This window comes from Typopeltis vanoorti, chromosome 13 (genome assembly GCF_054136105.1).
Source record: "Typopeltis vanoorti isolate ZY-2024b chromosome 13, IOZ_Tvanoo_1.0, whole genome shotgun sequence".
NCBI classification, from domain to species: Eukaryota; Metazoa; Arthropoda; class Arachnida; order Uropygi; family Thelyphonidae; genus Typopeltis; species Typopeltis vanoorti.
In genome coordinates this window covers 78,310,096-78,330,874 of record NC_143561.1, presented here as the reverse complement: position 1 = coordinate 78,330,874, position 20,779 = coordinate 78,310,096, and the positions used below count along the sequence as shown (strand labels likewise).

General features: G+C 35.4%; 2 protein-coding genes across 7 annotated transcripts in view; one reads left to right on the top strand and one right to left on the bottom strand.

Annotated features, from left to right (window-relative positions):
• Positions 1-4,058, top strand: part of mRpL9 (mitochondrial ribosomal protein L9) — a 172,915-nt gene extending 168,857 nt beyond the window's left edge. For all 5 annotated transcript variants that reach the window (XM_090403245.1, XM_090403244.1, XM_090403246.1 and 2 more), the window contains exon 8: positions 3,826-4,058. In XM_090403245.1, coding sequence (XP_090259371.1) covers positions 3,826-4,011 — 186 coding nt within the window. In that variant the 3' untranslated portion in view covers positions 4,012-4,058. The remainder of the gene's footprint in view (positions 1-3,825) is intronic.
• LOC150100304 (F-box/WD repeat-containing protein 8-like) overlaps positions 3,701-20,779 on the bottom strand; it is a 223,815-nt gene continuing 206,736 nt past the window's right edge. The window contains exons 12-13 of one of the 2 annotated variants that reach the window (XR_016549296.1): positions 12,423-12,527; positions 3,701-3,934 (exon numbers count right to left, since the gene is read on the bottom strand). The gene's annotated coding sequence lies outside the window, so the exon portion shown is untranslated. The remainder of the gene's footprint in view (positions 3,935-12,422; positions 12,528-20,779) is intronic. The other variant, XM_090403239.1, reaches the window with a different exon arrangement.

Sequence of the window (20,779 nt, the reverse complement as noted above, 5' to 3'; positions counted from 1 at the left end):
AAAAAATACTTACAATCAAAACATCCTTTGATACCAAGAATATATGGTGTTCTAAAGATCCATAAGATAGATATACCTTTAAGACCAATAGTAAATGGAAGACGGGGATGCATCTTGTCCCCTCTTCTTTTTAATTGTTTTCTGGAATATGTCATAGATGAAGCTCTTCATGAATATGACACTGGAATAGTAGTTGGTGGACTAAGAATAAATAACTTACGTTTTGCAGATGATATCGATCTTCTGGCAGAAAGGGAAGAAGAATTACAAGAGATAACTAGCCGCATTCGGAACATTAAAAAAATATGGATTATACATAAACCTGCAATAAACAAGTTCACTTATCTAGGAAGCACATTGAGTCAAGATGGTCATTCAAAAACTGACATTAAATACCAAATTGCTAAGGCAACCGTGGCCCTACAGAAGTTAGAATAGCAATCACAACCAGACTAAGACAAATTGACACCTTGGTGAATTCTATCCTCTTGTATGGTAAGGCCTGGGCTTTGAGAGAAGATGAGAGGAGACTCCTGTCTTTTGAAATGAAAACTTACCGAAGACTTTTGAAAATTCCCTATACTGCTCACGAAACCAATGAAAATGTCCGAAAACTGATTGATTCAATAGATGGGAGAAGAAGGGAAAATATTCTGACAGTCATCAGATGAAATGGTTCGGACATGTGGAGAGGGCTAATGGCATTATAGCAAATGCTAGACGGAATTGTTCCAGGACCAAGGGTTAGGGGCCGACCTCAATTAAAATGGACAAATTCCTCCCTTTCTCAACTGACATCAAGAACAAGAGACCGAGATGATTGGAGGAGGCTAATAAAGAATATCACCTACCAGCCATGAATGACCCAACAGTCCATTTAGGACTATGGGAGAGAAGAGAGCGGAAACCACAGTTTGAGAGGAAAGAGTCACCCACTTGCCCTCGAATTGCTCTAATAGCACTGGGGGGAGAAGGAGTAAGAGAGAGTAGAGGAAAGAAGAGGAGAAGAACAGTCTACATTGTAGGAAGTAAGATCAGATTACATCGCTACTTTTATATGTTATTTGTAGTTGATTTTATGTATCAAAAGGCTTAGCCATTGTTGGTTACACAGTGCTTCATAGCATAAACAGCACCAAGAGAAAAAATATATATAATTAATTTATATTTCTGTTTTTCTACGATAGAAATAATTCAGATTGTAACTGAAAAAGAACTAATGTCCTAACATGGTGTGCCCTCTTTGGGGCTAGATAACCATGGAGTTAATTTAGAGAAGAGCTATTTGGTCTTAGAATGAGGATCTCCCAGATCTTTGGAAAATTAATGCAGCCATCCTAGTTTGAGGTTGGGAGATTGCTTTATAGTCAATGATTATTCTAAAAGTAAATTCTCAGACTTTTGAAACATCTGTTTAACACAAATCTTCTTACATTTAATCTTGTCTGTTCTCCTGTTAGATACAAGAAGTATTATTATTACATAGCACCTCCAGGGAGTCCAAAGACTTATCGAGGGAGGGTACCTACTTTACAACTCTATCTCCGCTAACCACAACTACCTTCATCTACTGCCCACCACCACTATTTTCACAAACATCCATGCCAACGTGGGATTCGAACCCACAGTCTTTTGGCTGGAGAGCGGATACCCTAACCACTCGGCCAACCAGGCTGGCGTAAAGTAGGAACTTTAGATGAGCACTATTAAAATTATTTAACAGATCACTTAAATGTAAAATTAATTTTGCAAGAAATATTCAGCCCAGTATCACAGCCATTATTGATGCAGTGAGAGTATGCCATTATAGTCCAACTTGAATTAAACACACACAAAAACTAGCAGTAATGAATTTTATTGTTATGCTTTAAATGTTATCCACTACTGTTTGTTTTAATATTTGTAACCTAATAGTCAAATTTAGGTGTTGAATGTTATTCATAACCTATTTTAACAGTATTAACAACACTAAACAAACTATTTTATAAAAAAAAAAAAAAAAAAGATGTTTATTAACTGGCTTATATATTGCTGGAATTCAAAGCAGCATGTTATAGTTTACACATGACAATGAATAAGTGAAACAATTCAAATTGTAATGGACAAAAGATCTAAAGTCCTAATTTTCGGAGTCTTTAATGTTGTAAAAAAAAAACAAAAAAACATTGTGACAGTTTTACTTACCAAATTATATATAGAGATCCTACTATGTCTCAAAGGAAAAAAAAAAGTCCACAAATTATTTAAAAAAACTGACTTCTTGGCCCAAAGAAATCATCAACAAAATAACACCGGTTCATGTTAAACCATCCTGTATTTATAGAATACCTAAAATCCACAAATATACCCTATAGTTGAGATAGCATATAGTTCTATTTATAAACTTGCCCAACAATTAACTGTCTCTCTTCCTCCCCCCCACCCCTACTGGCAACTCCTCTACTTTTGTGAAGAATTCAATCTATTTCAAGTCATTAGCTAACTTTTATATGTAACTCTTGGAAAAAAAAACATCACTACTCCTATGGTAGAGATACATCAGAAAAGATAGCCATAGTACTAATAAAACATAGCCTTTCCTCCACATTTAAACAGCATGTTAAATTAACAACTCTGATCTGCTTTCCTAAGGATAAACTCTATCCTCTAGCATATCCTGGAGTGGATGAAGTTCCTTGTGACTGTGACTTGGCCTGCTATGGCCATAGTAGGCCACCTGCCTTGGAGAACATAAAAAATGCAATTGCTGCCATTATTATGGCAAGTCAGGACTAGCAGACCATGCTTTGGAAACCCCACCCCCCTTCACACAGGATTAGATGGAAGAAAACCGGTGTGCAATTTAGAAGTTGTTCCATGTCAGAAAGATTATTTTTAGTCAGCCATGGAACAGGTATGGGTATGAAGAATTCTTACCTGAACAGGTATGGTTGCTTCAATTTGCTAAAAATTTGAGAATAAGAATTCATAAGTATAAGTTATGAATGTTTGCAACCATATTACGCTGACGGTCTTGAGAATAGTCTGAAAAAATCCTGTAATTTCATCCTACCAAAAAGCAGTTTTCCCTGCCCCCCCCCCTTTTTTTTCAATTATTGTTTCTTATAACTCAAAAAAAAAAAAATCTTCCTTTTACTAACATCTTTGATGGAATGATTAATACAGAAAACTACATTATCTGTTATGATATATGCCTCTATAGTTATTGAGAATTTTAATTTGCCTGTGAACAGTGATTATACCAATATGATATTTAATGCAATTTTTTCTACTAGCTTCTTTCCCATAAATGCTTTGTACATTTGTGGTGTTGATCTTCAGATTGTTTCAGTAGGTGATGTTACTTTGCTCTCTCTTTTCTTTTTTAACTAATGATACTTAGGCAAGTATGAGTTTTTGGTATATATAGTGAATTTAATTTTCAGCTACTTGTCCCATATTGTCAGTCCATCCTTTTTCAGTCAGTAATGAAGCAAATACTTATTAAACAGGTGCACTCCTAGTCAGATGTCATTGTTTCTTATGATTATATCAAGGTCTCAGCTTTAAGTGATCTCATGAAGGATCAAAGAGTCAGCCCACATTATTTTAAAGTGCAAATTGATTTTTTTTTCACTATGGTATAGTAGTGTTTTATAAAATGTTTATCATGCAGTTTATGTAGTAGCTAAATGAAATAAAGATAAATAATTATTCACTCTTTTGCAGTCTAGACTTCTGATGCATCTGGTTTATAACTTATTTCATGTTTTACATACAAGTGATAACTTAAAACTGAAATATATTGATTTTTAAATGTTTTCTATAGCAAATTTGTATTTTCAGATTAACCACACAGAAAGAGTTGCTGTCAGATGTAAGTTACACCTCTGGAATTCTGATTCAGAAAAACAATCGGCTGTGCCTCCATCTTGGCTTAGGGAACAAGGTGAACCTGTTTTAAAAGAACAAGCAGAATTATTAAATTCCATGCCTCGACTAAGGCCTCTTTCTCCTGATACTGATAATTAGTGATGTATTGTTGTATGAAATAAAATATATATATATATATATATAAACACATTTTGTTGTTATTTCTGAGATACAATTGATGGAGTAAGTATTTAGTAGCATTATATCAATGCATTTACGTGTACTATTGTTTCCTGTGGAAAGTTGTGTGAGAACTTGGAAAAGCCTGTCTAGCATCAGTAACTATGGTGAAACTTTAGACGATCACACGTGTATGAGCCAAGAAATTTATTCATAAATATGTGATTGAACCTTTATGTGAATAAATGACAATTTGAAAGGGAAAACTTTTCTTGCTGCATAATGCACTAATATTCTCTCTTATGCTCAAAGGTTGAGTTCCTCAAAGACAAATTTTTGCCATTTCTTTTTGTAAGATATCTTTTTATGAAGCTCTGTTATGGAATTTAAGTGGGCGCTTTCTTTAATGTTGTCAATCCATTTCTTTCTTTCTTGGTCTTCCTCTGCTGAGCTGTCCTTCAATTCTGCCACTTAATAATATGTATAGTAGTCTTTCTGGGTTCATTCTTGAAACATGTTCAAAACAGCTTAGTTGACTCATTTTTAGTGCTGTAATTATTGTTTCTTTAAAGTTAAGTTCTCTTTTTCATTTGTTTTTCTTTCTGTCCAGTTTGTTCTATTGATTTTATCTGTTTCTTTTTTTCCTTAAGATCCAGCATTCTGAGAATTATCAGTTTTATATATCTTTAATTTGAGTTCTTTGCTTAATCTTTTATTGTTCCATATTTTTTGTAGTCTGCCCATTGTTATCCATCCATTATTGATGGTTTTGAAATAGTCTAGATCTTCAGTGATAATTGAACTGCTTTACTTGTTCTATATTATTGTTTCCTATTTTCATTTGGATTGCTTTCCTTTTTCTTCCTATTACCATTAGTTTTGTTTTACTAAAATTGATTTTCATATCATATTTGTTACTTGTTTGATGCAGCTTGGTCAGGATATTTTCTAATTTTTCTTGGCTGTCTGTAGTGATAACTATGTCATCAGCATACTTTAAATGTGTTATATTTCTTCCATTTACAGTTATGCCTTCACACATCTGTAGTCCATCTACTACCTCTTTGAGGTACAGGTTGAACAAATATGGTGACAATGGACAGCCTTGCATAACTCTTTCTATGTTTTTGTATTTCACTATTGCTTGTGTTTAAGAATAGTAATTCTTGATACAATTTAATTTGTTGAACCCTCTGTTTTCTAGAATTTTATTGAGTCAAAAACAGCAGTAGAGTTCATTTTTGTCTCATAAGATCTGCTAATCTGTTTAATATGAAAATTGCATCTATTGTGCTTCTTCTTCTGTTCTTCATAGGAATGTTTAACCCTGTTTTGAAGAATTCTGATGCACTAATATTGTATCAAATAAAAAATACTTATTCATTGTAACAACAAAAATTGATTTGTATAATGCTATTTTTTTAAAAAAAAGTATATACTCTATTGGTAACTAAAAATTTAATCACCCAAATGGATACTTCACATTGTTGGTACATTGTACATGTTATTTTAATCAGTACACTGATTGTAGGCAGATACAGAGAACGACATTTAAATCAAAATGGAAATAAATTCAGAGATTTCTCATCATTTTATGAATTAAAAATTGTAAACATTTTTCTGAAAAAGACATCCAGAAATATATGTGGAATGCCAGAAGACTAACTTTATAGTAAGAGACAATGATATATATTCAGATCATTTTCTGATATGTCAAAAATTATAACAAAAGCAAGATGGAAATCACAAGGAATCCAATGGAAAGAAAGAACTGGTAATTAGTTTACGGAATTAACAACGCATATAAAGTATATTAATTAAAGGTAACTTTAATGAATAACTTCTATATTTCGGCAACGTCACATTGCCATCTTCAGGAACATAAAGATATGGTATGTGCACGCAGGCACTAACACAAAGCAAATGAGGAAGAAAGCAAGAAACTAATATAAAAAGTTGGCATCCCTTATCCGCTCTACCAAAGACCAACCACTTCCCCTAGACCTACCTGGTGTATACCAGGTCCCTTGCAGCTGCAAATTGTCCTACTTTGGCCAAACAGGCAGAACAACAAATATCAGGATTTCAGAACACCAAGACTACATCCGGTTTCACCAGTACAGCCGCTCTGGGCTGGCGGACCATGCCTTAGATACCCACCATAAAATTCGTTGGAAGAAAACAAAAAGAATTCATCGCAGCAAGTTTAAATACGAAAGATTATTCAAAGAATCTTCAGCAGCTCTAAAAAACGTTCCTAACCTCAACAAATTTGGGTGCATGAAACTACTCCAAATTTGGGAGACTTACATTATGAGAACTTCAGCCCAACTACCAAATTAGACCACCAGAGGGCACCATTAGGTCTTTAGGAACAATGTTAGTTTCTTGCTTTCTTCCTCATTTGCTTTGTGTTAGTGCCTGCGTGCACATACCATATCTTTATGTTCCTGAAGATGGCAATGTGACGTTGCTGAAATATAGAAGTTATTCATTAAAGTTACCTTTAATTAATATACTTTATATGTGTTGTTAATTCTGTAAACTAATTACCAGTTATGTCTGACCAACATATAAGCCTTGCTACTAGAAAAGGAAAGAAAGAAACTACCAAACTTACCTACTCCAACAGGATAGTGTTGGAAATTTGTATCAGAACTGATTGACTCAGTACTAACTCACCCCAAATTCCTGTTTCTTCTGACGTAAATGAAGAATAGATAAACATAAGACAAATTAATAAATTAAAGATGCCAAGATATTATCTTCTTGGTTTAATCCTTTATCCAGGTGTATGCAAACAAAGTTTGCACGTGAAGTAACTTCACGACTAGGCTAATGACTTCACATCAATTGCCTTAATATTCCATTATGCAAAGCACATATCCTTTTGGAGTATATACAGTGTTATGCATTATGGGAAAGAAATATCTGGATCAGAGATGATGTTGAAAGTTTTTTTCTTTCAACATATATCTCTGATCCAGAGTAATTTAATAATAAGGTGATACACCTTTTCAATACTTGTATATGGGAAATATATAACTTCTGTATTATTTCAACCTTGGTATCATTTCTGGGTCTGGCTCCCACTGATGAAACCTCAATAAAGGTACAAACTGGTCTGGGTAGTGGCCCTTCCCATACACATCCAAGAGGATGTGTGTTTTGCATTATGGGATACTAAGGCAATTGATGTGAAATCATTAGCTTCTATATACAAGCAGCCCAGTCGTGAAGATATTTCACGTGCAAACTTTGCTTACACTTGGATAAAAGATTAAACCAAAGAATATAATTTTTTGGCATCTTTAATCAATGGCGTGACAAAATAGGCACCCACCACTGGCGCAACTAGGTTTGGGGTGCAAAATGTTAAAAATAAATAAATAGATATACAAGTCCACTATTTTATATTGTATTTTTAAATTTTGGCAATACGCCGCTTTAGACACACTAATTCTACAACACGCTGTAACTCATTTTGATGGGGTTAATAGTAAGTATTTAACATATTGCATTTAGTAAAATTTAACTTACATTTAAAATTTTCAAAATTTTTGGGTTAGGGGAGCACAAGTTAGACACTTGCCACAGGTGCTTCATATCCTTGTTACTGTACTGTCTTTAATTTATAGTATAGCCAAGTGAAAAAAAAACTTTACAGCAAATGATTAAAACAAACAGTAAAAGAGGTTCTCGGCATGAATAAAAGGATGGAAAATTTGGAATGAAATAGCAACAGCTATAGAAAAAAAAAAAAAAAACTTACAAGCTACACTTGCAGAAACAAACACCAGAATCACTAGATGTTTACAAAACTAAAAGAATATTGTAAGAAAAGCTCACCAAGGTTCCTGGGATAGATTTATTAGTAATATTGAAAATGATTTTACAAGGCCATCAAAATATCACTTATAAATTAAATATTTGAATAAATCAGAAAAAGATGTAGCAGAAGAGACATCTCGAAGGAAGAATAGATACAACAACATTACAAACAACTATGGTATAATCCATCCCTTAGTAAAAAAGAAATAAAAGATGAAGATGGTAGAATTGGAAGAAGCTTTATTAACAACAAAAAAGAGAAAAGCAGTGGGAACAAATGAAATTACCTCAGAAGTATTTATGCCTATGGTCCCACAGAAGGTTCTACTAAGGTAGAAGTGGAGGAATTTTTTGAGGCTTTAGAAAAAGCAACTGACACAATGAAAAAGGAAAAGTTGGTCCTTGTTGGGGATCTAAATAGTAGAGTAGGAAATGATTGTGAGACATACAAAAATATTTTGGGAAAATTTGGAGAAAAGAGCAAAGCTAATAATAATGGCAAATATCTGTTGGATTTCTGCTCAGGACATGGACTGGTTATTACTAACACCATGTTCCAACATAAAAATGTGCACAAATTCACATGGAGAGAAGAGGCTAGGAATAAGAAAAGTCTCATTGACTATGTTATTGTTGATAGTGATGTTTTCTCCCTGGTGCAGGACACCAGAGTGTACAGAGGATTTGAAATTGGAAGTGATCACTATTTAGTCTTGAGCAGAATAAAATTGAATTTCATATTGAAAAGAATAACATGTAAGAAAGTTTTAAAGCGAATAAAAGTTCAGCAGCTCTCAGACATGAACTGTAGACTAAAATACAGAAATATTATTGAAAAGAAAATGAAAGAGTTTGAGAACAGGAATCAAACCTTGGAGATTCAGTGGCAAACTCGGAAGGAAACATTGATTGATTCTGCCAGAGAGGCATGTGGTGAGGTTGTGTGCAAAGATAAAAAAATCAGAACTCCCTGGTGGATACAGGAAGTTAAAGAGGCAGTAAAGGAAAAGAAGAAAGCATATCAAAAGTTCCTGGCAAATAAGTCAGCTTTTACTCTTACAGAATACAGAGACAAATGTAAGAAAGCTAAACAGTGTGTAAAACTAGATAAACAAAAGTCATGGGAGGACTTTGGCAAGAATATAGAAAATAAATATCAAGAAGGTGGCAAAATATTCTGGAGGTTGTTGAAGAAGCTTAGGAATGGAGGAAAGAGTGCTGTAAAAGGAATTAGAGATGATAAAGGTGAAATGAAAACAGGAGAAAAAGATATCCTTGAAGTATGGAGTAATTACTTTGAAAAACTGCTAAATGAAACAAGCAGTGATGACAGCACAGTGATAAAAAACACTGACCAGGCATGCAGTCAGGAATACATATCTATACTTGAAGTAGAAAAAGCCATCAAAGGCTTGAAATGTGGAAAGGCAGCAGGAGTAGATGATATTCGACCAGAAATGCTGAAGTATGGTGGTATAAGAGTCTTACAGTGGTTGCACTGCATAGTTCAGAAAGCCTGGACAGAGGGACGAATTCCCGATGATTGGAGTAGAGCTCTCATAGTACCCATATATAAAAAGGGAAATAAAACTGAATGTGAGAATTACAGAGGTATTTCCCTACTGAGTGTTCCTGGCAAGATCTATGCAAGTATACTTGAGAAACGGTTGAGAAGAATTGTGGAAGAAAAGTTTGGTGAAGAACAAGCTGGATTCAGGCCAAATAGAGGCTGTCAGGATCAGATCTTCACTTTACGACAAATAGTCGAGAAAGCATGGGAATATAACAAAGATCTGTATTTAAGTTTTGTCGATTTGGAAAAGGCATATGACAAGGTGCCAAGAGAGAATCTATTCAATACGCTGCAGTTATATGGTGTCAATGGGGCATTATATCAAGCAATACTTAGTCTTTATTTGAGTTGTGAGTCAGCAGTTAGAATTGAAGGAAGTACAGGAAGATGGTTTAATGTTAAATCTGGTGTGAGACAAGGATGTACATTATCCCCTCTGTTATTCATTATCTATATGGATCACATTATGAAGGAATGTGGTATTAAACCTGATATCAAAATTGGAGATGTTAATGTCAGCTCTTTGCTTTATGCGGATGATGTTATACTTCTAAATAAATCCGCTACAAGTCTGCAAGATTCTCTGACTAAATTGAATAGCTGTTGTAATAGATATGGTATGAAGGTCAGCAATAAAAAGACAAAGACAATGAAAATAGGCAGAATCATTGAAAATGTCAACTGTGTTGTGAATGGAGAACCTGTGGAACAAGTAAAACATTTCAGCTACTTAGGCACAATTTTTACTGAAGATGGTAAACTAAATATAGAAATAGACAACAGAATCAGCAAAGCTGGTATCGTGGGAAGTCAATTGAATAAATTCATATGGAATAAGAAAGAAATTAGTCGGAACACTAAATTAGCTGTATACAAGACTGTGTTCAAACCAATTTTAACTTATGGATCTGAGAGCTGGGTCAGAAGTAAAACACTTGACCAAAGACTAGAGACCGCAGATATGAGAGTCCTGAGAAAGATTAGAGGCGTGAACAGATGGCATCAATGGCAATATCATATTAAAAATGAGGATATTAGGAAAGAACTTGACATTGTCAGCATCCAGGAATGCGTTAGCAGAGCTAATCTCAGATGGTATGGTCACTTAAATAGAATGGGAGAGGAAAGATTAGCAAAACAAGTGTTCTCTGCCAGGTTGGCAGGAAAACGACCCAGAGGAAGACCAAGATATAGGTGGATTGATACGGTACAAAGTGCCTTAGACGATAGAAATATAAGATCTGACAATGTTGGAGTCTTGACAAGTAACAGCCTGATTTGGAGGAAAATTGTAGATAGGAAGTTAGTAATGATGTAATTTTTTCATGTAGTACTGTCATATCCTGTACACCCCTTGAGGGTACATGGCAGGAATTTGATGATGATGATGATGATGATATATATATATATATGTGGAAATCTATTAAACCCAGGAATAAACAGCAGTCATCACACCATAAACACAATGTCTGTTTATTTTTTTTTGCAGATGGTCAAGTACGAGTAGAAAGGCATGTGTTAGCAGTTCATGTCAATTTTATATTTAACAGTATTAATTCACAACACAGAATAATAAGAAAATAATATTTAACTTATTTGCTGATATTATATCCAGCATCTTCAGAACACAAAAACAGTGTCCCAGTACACAAATAGCAATAATTTGGTATAATAGTGCAACTAGTTTAAAAAAATTGTGAAGATAAAGAGAGAGAAATAGCAATAATTTGGTATAATAGTGCAACTAGTTTAAAAAAATTGTAAAGATAAAGAGAGAGAAACAAGGATCCATTTGATCTTAAAACAACTGTCTCAGATTTTTAGTAAATTGATACATCCATAATTGTTGAGGTTTGGAGAATGTTTTCAAGTTGCTGCTGATTCCAAAAACAATCTTACTTATTATTATTATTATTATTTGTCACCTCCAGGGAGTCCAAAGACTCATTATATGTAGCACTTTTGTTTTCTTACATCGATCATGTGTGAAGGGAGTATCCAGCATCATATACAGGATATTATGATAGTACTACACGAAGAACTTACATCATTCCAAACCTATCAACAATTTTCCCCGAAATCAATCTGTTATCTGTCAAGACTCCAATATTATCAGATCTTATATTTCTGTCTTCTAAGGCACTTTTTACTGTTTCAATCCACCTATATTTTGGTCTTCCTCCAGGAATAACAGTGCTTAGCACTGAATACATTTTTTTATGTTCTCCAAGAAAGATATCAACAGTTCTGCCTGTCTGTCCATAGTAAGCCAAGGCACTTCATATACTCCTGGATGCGATAAAGAAGAGAGCTTGTCCTTATGTGAATGGATGAGAGTTGCCAATTTTAAATGCGATTTAAATTTGGTGTGTAGCTGATATTTATTAAGCAATCTAAACATCTTTTGAGATGTGTCCTGAATGTATGGAATGGTACGTTTTGCTGTAGCTGTGTGTTAAGCAATGGAGGGGATTATTTTGTCTATTCTTTGGAATCATAGCCATCAGCTAAAAAAAGTGTGATGCAATAAGCGAGTTAATACAATGAATACAAAATTCTATTTCTTTCAAAACTGTTTTAAAAATCTCAACATCAAACAAAATGGTCAGCTTTGATATTTACATCCATTTAACTTCATCCCTTTTAGCTTTTTCTTTTCATTCACCTGGATGTTATTTGTTTAATGCACTTAAAATATTTAATTTTTAAAATTAACATTTTTAGTGCATTTAAACAACCCACATCCAAAAATACACTGCTTGTAGAAAAAGAATCAACTATCTGTTTTTCTTAACACATTAGTTGAACATTTTTCAAATCATTCATTACCTTTACAGCAATACCCCACTTATCAATGCCCTGTTTAGTGCTGTTTCATTATAGCTCTTATACTTTGTAATTCCTGAGAGCACTTCACATATGCACATATATGGTCAGCTGTGGACATTGTCTGGCAAATGGAGACATGATAAAAGCTGCAACTTACCAATACCACTTCATTAATACAATCGATGGATCAAGGAGTAACCTCAGAAAGGCTGTGGATCTTCTGAGATTAGCAGCAGACAAGATTAACTTTCCAGTTCCTCATCTAAATGCAATATAATGATTTTCATAAAAAATGCTTGAAAAAAGTTCATTATTGTCTTAATGTAATTTTGCATTTTCACCTATCTAATAAAGTAGTGAAAATTGGAAAATACTTATATAAACAATATCATATTCTTAAGAAATTGATATGTACGACATTATCTACATCACATTTTAACCAATAAGTACATACTCTGTAAAATAAATAAGAAATATTAAATTCTCCCCATATCCAGGGTATACATCTGAGAGAGGGGAGTCAAAATGCTGAATAAATAATCTTTATGCTACTTTTTTTTAAATCACACCTCAAACCTTTATCTGCTCTGTAATCCTTTTGGCTTATCAAAGACAAACTTTATCCTTTGTTGTATCCAGGAATGTATAGTATGCATGTACCCACAACGTATCCTATTATAGATAAATAAGGATTCTGTGCTGTGACAACTGTTTTTTTTTTTTTTTATCTGGGGATGTTGGTTTGAAGGCCGGTAAAATTTTAACAGCATAAGAAGCAAGAAAGAAATGTGAGAGAGTAAAAAATTGTGGGTTTCCTAACCAGATATGACAGTATCGAGTTAAGAAGGAAGGCAATGATAGCAAATGATTGTGAAGGCTGTGTAGAAGAAACGGATGCAAGTTTTTGGATGTGTGGGGTGTGTTTGATGGCAGAAAAGACGTATAAGACACAGACCTGCACTTCATTGACATTAGTTGCCTAGAAAAATTACTTATTGGTATGAGATCTAATGCAAGAGAGTAGAGTCAGAGATCCCACAGGTGTTTGATGGGGTTGAGGTCAGGACAATCGTTTAACACCCTCTCTTCATACCATTTTATAACAGCTGCAGCTTTGTGGTATGGGGCATTGTCATCTTGATAGTAGCACGGGTCCATTCCATAGAAACTCCACAGTGTAGGCAGCACCTGATTCATGGAACCACAGGCAACGACCAGTGGTCCCACTCTAAACCAGCTGAAGGCACCCTACACCATTACTCCTCCACCACCAAACTTTACTGTGGTAACAAGAATTCACCAGGTTGCCTCCACACCCTGCCATCAGATTGGAAACAGGTGAACCCTGATTCATTACTCCAGAGTACCAGTAACGTTTTCCACTGGTCAATTGTCGAGTTCACATTTTCTTTGCACCTGGCCAGGCAACCCACTTTGTTTGTTATTATGTTTGGCTTGTATGCTGATACTCTTCCATGGAAACCCAGTAAGTTGAGTTCTTTTCACACAGTATTAGTGCTCATGGTGTTACTGGTGCTCTGGAACTCATCACAGGTGGTCTGTGTCAATGGTAGCTAGTTTTTGCATGGCACCCGTTTCAGCACCCTCCTGTCCCTGTCAGTCATTTTTGGCAGCCACACTGGGCGTTTTCCTGCGCTAGAGATGCCAGAACATCTCCATTTGTTGATCACATTGCCAACTATTGATTTTGGATGCTTCAGTTGAGTGGCAACGGCATGCATGGATATGCCAGCAATGTGACAGCTTGCGATGACACCTTTCTTGAAGTCACTGAGTTCACGTCGTGTTGCCATACTACCTGTATTCAACTGCTACGATGAAATACTGCTTCCCACTATCTGTACGCGTTTTTATGTTATTAAAAAACCTGAAATGTTCCATAACTTCAAATAACAGGGGTGTCTTGACAATTATTGGTAGATAGCATATATATTAGCAAGTTTTGATGTAGTTAATTTGTTTACCAATGTTCATACTGATGATCTACTTGCACTGCTACAAGATAAATTCTCTAAGAAGGTTATGGCACTCCTCAAACACTGTATTTCATCTGGGTTCTTCAAATATAAAAATACAATATACAAGCAGAACTCTGTTCTAGCCATGGGCAGTCCTCTTTCACAGGTTTTAGCAAATCTTTATGTGGAAATATTCAAAAACAAGGCCCTAGAAGAATGCCATCATAAACCAAAATTATGGCAAAGTATGTTGATGATATATTCTTAGTCTGGAACCATGGACATTCACTTCTGCTTTTTCATGAGTACCTGAATCATTATTAAGTTCTGAATGAAACTGAAACTGTATTAATTTATATTTTTTTCAGAACTTAACATTTTGGCATATACTGATATATCAGGCAGATAAAATTGCTTGTAAATTACCAGAAACATTAATAATTTAAGAATCCTTTTATTTGTCCATAGTGTTGTAATTTATTTACTGTGAATAGTCCATTGTTTAAACTTTGCTAAATTTGTATAAATTATTACTATTACTATTATTACGGGCAACTCCAGGGAGTCATTAGACTCATCGAGGGAGGCCCCAAATCATATTCATCACAACTATCTGACATTCATACAGTATCTATCATACCTCGCCTTAAACTCATTCACTGTCACAGCATCCACTACAGACTCAGGGAGCGCATTCCACTCATTCACTACTCTAAAAGTAAAGAACCCAGCTCTAACACCTTTACTAACCACACTTTTGCCCAGTTTCCATGGATGTCCCCTAGTCCTCCCACAACCAGCCCTGTTCTCAAAAATATCTTCTGAATTAATTTTATAGAAACCCTTCAGTAATTTGAATGTCTCAATCATATCTCCCCTCCTCCGCCTATCAACCAATTTTTGCAACCCACAAATCCTCAACCTGTTTTCATACGGTTCATTCCACAGACCTGCTATCATCTTGGTCACTCGCCTCTGGATCCTCTCCACATCCTCCCCATCAAGAAGAAACCTAGGTGACCAAATCTGAGCACAGTAGTCTAGATGGGGTCTTATCAAGGCTCGATAGAGAGGAACAATAACCTGCTTGTCTCTGCTTGTCAACGTATTCTTCAGCAACCAAGTGATTTGATGAGCTGTTTTGGTCACTTTTGCAATGTGTCCCCTAAATTTCAATTCCCTATCCACCACAGACTCAGGGTGTAATATACAAGTAATATACTTGTATATTACTGAGAGATGGCTAATCGGATTAAGTACCGATAGCCAGGAGCAAAATATGTACGCCAAAGTACACGTGCACTGTGGAAGGAGAGCATGCGACCCCCCCCCCACACACACACCGAAGAGTATGCTAGGGGAGATTGTAAAGTGGGAGATGTAATTTTATTTACATCTCCATGTAACATTAAATTTTTCCCTCTTTGCTCACGTCACTTTACATCTCTGGGAGATGTAAAGTGATGTGAGCAAAGAGGGAAAAATTTAATGACGTAGTAAGGAAGTGTTGGCGTGGAATTTAAAAAGCGAAGCAGCGCCAGCTCAGGGCTTTTTTTTTGGCGGGTTTTTTCTTTAGTTGTCCTCTTTGCTTGTCGATGTTTGTACCAATTCCTTGGAGGGATCGTGGGAGAATGCCGAGGAATCCGTGGGAGATTGCTGGTTAAGGATTTGCCCAGCGAAGCTGAGTTCCTGATTGCCATAGAGACAGCTAAGCCTTGCCGAGCCTAATGACCAGCGAACAGCGAGCACGTGTCTTTGTCGCCGGGGATATATCCAGTCCGGAACATTCAGTGGGGTAATGCAGACCAAGCAGAACGAAAAGTGGACCCGGAGGTGATGTTATATCATGATATGTATGATGTTCTAATGGTTCCCGAGCAATTGGTAAAGTAGAAACTTTAATCTGTTTAGTGAATGTATAAAGGAAGAAAGACTGTAATTTTTAGTTGGACATTAAGTTTATAAGGTTGTGATTTTTATGCAAGGACTTTAGAGATATAGTTTAAGAGGCAGTGTAACTCTGAGACATGAATGAAGAAAGGGTTAAATTAATATCTATGAATGAATAACCTTTAGTATTGTGAAGTTTTAGCTTATGATTTACCTTTGATAGAATGTTTTAACTAAACTGACACTTATATATGCTAAGATAGAGTAAGAAGGGTTAGATAATTATGTTTTTTTCACTGAAATTAATATTGAAGCTAGCATGTGCAAAAGTTATTCATAATATGTAATCTGACTAGAGTGTAAATAAATGTTTTCTTTAAATTCAATAGTTGACTTGCCTGATTTCATTTTCTATTGTACTGCTCATAAATAATCGAACCATGGCGGGAGGTAATTTATAAGGGAGGCTACGATGGCAAACTGAGTTAGAGATAGATGAGATGTGAATTACTTTATACAGTTTAAGAAATTAGGGATAGTGTGCTATGCTAAGTTCTGTTTCTTTGATTTTTCATTGTTCAAAAAATCTAGGATTCAGGGTGGCGCAGTATAATATAAATTTTCCCTGAATCCAAAGAAAGAACCAGCACTGAAACAAAGGAATTGCCATTGTCTATTGGGAATCTCTTTGTCTTCTACCCACGTGCAATATCCTTAAAGTTGTTAACGGCCCAAAGTAAATGTTGAGACTGCATAAATTAAAGATTTAATGAGGTATAATTAAGGTTATAACAGAAAGTGTTGAATTAAGGAATTATTAAAGATATAGACACGAAGTAAACATTATAAGCAAAGTAAGAAATATAAGGAAGTAACGATATAACATCATCAACACCCTAACATAAAATTCACCTATGAATTATAATGTAATAGTTCGCTCCTATTTCTGGACCTTCTACTTACTAAGGAATTGGGTAAATTAAAAGTCTACATATTTCGAAAGCCTACGCATACTGACAGATATCTACTTGCCTTGTCATCATTATAGACTTCAAAAATTGCATATCATTTCGATACTAGGAGAAAGAGCCCACGACTCATCACTGACTAGGATGAAGTAGCGAAAGAAGTTCAACTTTAAGAAATACTTTCTTTCAAAATGGTTATAATGACCACATTATCTCCATTGATATGAAACCAGAGGAATTTCTAATGAAGAAGAAAACAGAGGATTCATCACACTTCCATATATTAGTTCTATTTCCATAAAACTTGCAAAAATACTTAAGGAATATAAAATCAAAGTAGTATTTACCCCCTTTATCAAGATGAGATCATCACTCTGATCCACTAAACCTAGACAAAGTCCACTTCAATATCCAGGTGTTTATCAGCTATGGTGTAATTGCAAGTCATCTTAGTATGGACAGACAGAAAATTCAATTTTTAACAATGTATTGAAGAACACATTTGAGATATCGAATACCATAGGACTGAAGCCTGAGCTTTGTCATCATGTGTTCTCTTCAGCTGACCCACAAGATGCTTTGGAAATGAGACCAAGTTTTATGGGATAAATTGAAACTGTTGCTATGATACAACAGAGAAAAATCTGGCAGTCTTTGGAAATAGCATTAGATCTTAAACATCTAAATATTAACCCAAGTATTAACTTGTATTAACCAGAGGCATAGCTAGGGAGAGGTGGAGGGGGGGGTGGTCCACGCCAGGTGGCACTTTGAACCTTTTTGAACTTTTGCAGTTAATTCTAAAATACAGTCTGGAGAACTCATTTCCAAATATTGTAATACTACTGCAAATTTTCTTCACAATTGCTGTAAGTGTTGCTAGTTGTGAGAGGAGTTTTTCTAAATAAAATTGATTGAGAATTACCTAAATTACTATGAAATAGACTTCACCAATGTCATCAACGATTTTGCTAACAGAAAAGCAAGAAAAATAACATTTTAGAATGTTGAAATTAAAGTTTTACTTCAAAAATAAACATAGTGTTTTAATTTATTTACCTATATGTCATTTTGACTTTTTGTAGTATTTTTGGTGTGTATTGAGAGGGGCGACAAACTCAGGGACCGTCCTGGGCAACAAAAGCTCTAGCTACACCACTGGATTACACCCTAGCCTTCATTAGACAAACATGTTCACATGAATGTGTAAACTCGCACAACATTCTGAACAATCAGAAATATTTTAAAATAACATTATTCTCTTCTTTAACTGCATAACAGTTGCCACTTTTGTTAGTCCTTACTGTTTTGTTTACTAGTTTGTATGCTTACACCTGAATAAATCCTGTGCAATTAGGATGAAATGTTGTGTTGTCAATTAAAATGTTATCATCTTACTCCGGTGTTCTGCCTTATAAACTTAAGTCAAATACTCATGAATCAGCAAAGTCTATATTGAATGTTGTAATGATTGCCTATGTTTCTCTCTTCTTGCAATTCAAAATCATGCAATTTTTGCATTACACATACAAAAGCCAATTCCTGTAACACATTTTAGCATTAGTCACATGAGCTTTTGTAAGATTTCCAGGGATGACCTCTCATTCACTCATTCCCTGTGCAGTAATTCTCCTGTATCTGTCTGATAAGCTCCTCTCACCAACTTACATGTCTCAATCACAACTCCTCCTCCATCTGCCATGCTCTGCAGACCAAATTCCTCAATCTGACCCTAACACTCTACAGATTCCACAGCCCTGAGACAGTCTTATTCACTTCTGTCTCCATCTCTCTCTCTTTCCAATGTGTTTTCTTATCACTAATATAGATGGTTGACTAGATCTGTGAACATAAATCCACATGAGGTCTGATTATATTATACTGTGGTTCAGTGACACACCCAGGATTTAATCTTGGGGGGGGGGGGGGGTGAGTTGAGTAGACAATTTGGGAATACACACTATGCATCGCATACGACCTATGACTGAACATTTGCAGTGGTCGCCAATACATGGTATCCGTAATCTCCTCTGGCCCAGCTCGGGCAAACAAAGTAGCGCTCAGTCTGCCTGGCACTATTTCATTCACCTTGTGTTCACAGCAGCCGTGATTCCTGAGAGATATAGAGTATTCTCACCTTATATGACTGCTAATTCATAAGTGGTATAGAAATAGGAGACACGACACAACATAAAAAAATGAATTTCAATTAGGAAAAGATTTTTGGAAAATTTTCTGGTGTTTTTTTTTTTCTCTTTTTCTTTGGTGGTGCACACATTAATGCACCCAGAGGGGGCCCTTACCCCCCCCCCCCACCTGGGTGCACCACTGCTATGGCTTCAAAGTACTGTGGGGGTATTATTTCTTTACCATACTTGTCAGGGTTCTTTGCATTACAGTAGCAGTTTTCTGAATAACAATTACAACTTTTGCAATGTATTCCCTATGTTTCAGTTCCCTATCCACAAAGCTCCCTTTCACTTGAAGCAAAGTTCCTCCAGTATGATGAATGGACCTCATTCCATCATGGCCATAATGCATAACTTTATGCTTAATAACAGTGAAGTGATATTTTCAATTTTCATCCAAAGTACCAACCTAAATCAGAACTTTACACTTAGTAACAGTGAAGTGATATCTTCATTTTCCAGTCCAAAGCACCAACCTAAATTAGAACCTAATGTTGCTCTTTCTAATTTAGGATCATCAGCAAACAACTGAATATCTTCTCTCAAACTATACCATCGATATAGAAATTAAACAACAGTTGTCTCAAAAACAGAATCCTTGTGGTGCTTTGCAAATCACCTTCATTTTTCAGGACACACTGCATCCCATACACAACTTGCTGGCTCCATCAGTCAACCATCCCTCTAACCAAGCCACCAACTGACTATCCATCCCCAATTCCTGCCCAATTTTAACAGTAGTTTATTCAGAAAAATTTTGGATTTCTAGTATATAATCTGGAAGTCCTTTTCTGGAAATCAAGCTTGGAACTTTTTTAATGCAACCTCATTTTTCCAGTTAGTAGTCCCTGACAAGGTGATGAATTTTATCAGTTAGACATTCATGCCTGTGATGGAGCTCAGAACCAACAACCTGCTAGTTGGGAAGTGAGTATGCCACCCAGTTAGTATGAGGTCAGCAATATACAAAATATGTAGAGTTTGCAAAAAGAGGGAGATGAAAATAGAGAGCCTGTCTGGCATGGAACATATGTAGTATATATACAGTGGCTTGAATGTGTTTAAAACTTCGGTAAAATCTGGAACACTTGAATGGTTATGTCTTGTTTTTATTTCTCATATAATGCTATCTTGATTTGATGATCACTACCCCTTCCCTTACGTTATTATATATGTTGGCCTCTGTCTGCTATCTTTAACCCTTATATATCCCTAAATCGTCTGCCTAACACTGAGTATATGATCTTACTGCTTATCTGACAATTTCTAAATTTTGGGCCCCCAGAAAATACCTATTCCCTGATCTCTACAAGTCATCCACATTTGCTCAGACAAATTTATTTCCTGCGCCAGCCTGGGCTTTAAGGACAGAGTCAAACTCAGCCTAAGGATGGTTATAGAGTATCAGACTCTACTAATATAATTCGCTTGAAATCAGAAGCCACAGGTTTTCCCTTTTGTCTGTTTGCAGTCGTGCCCCTCTTTCCT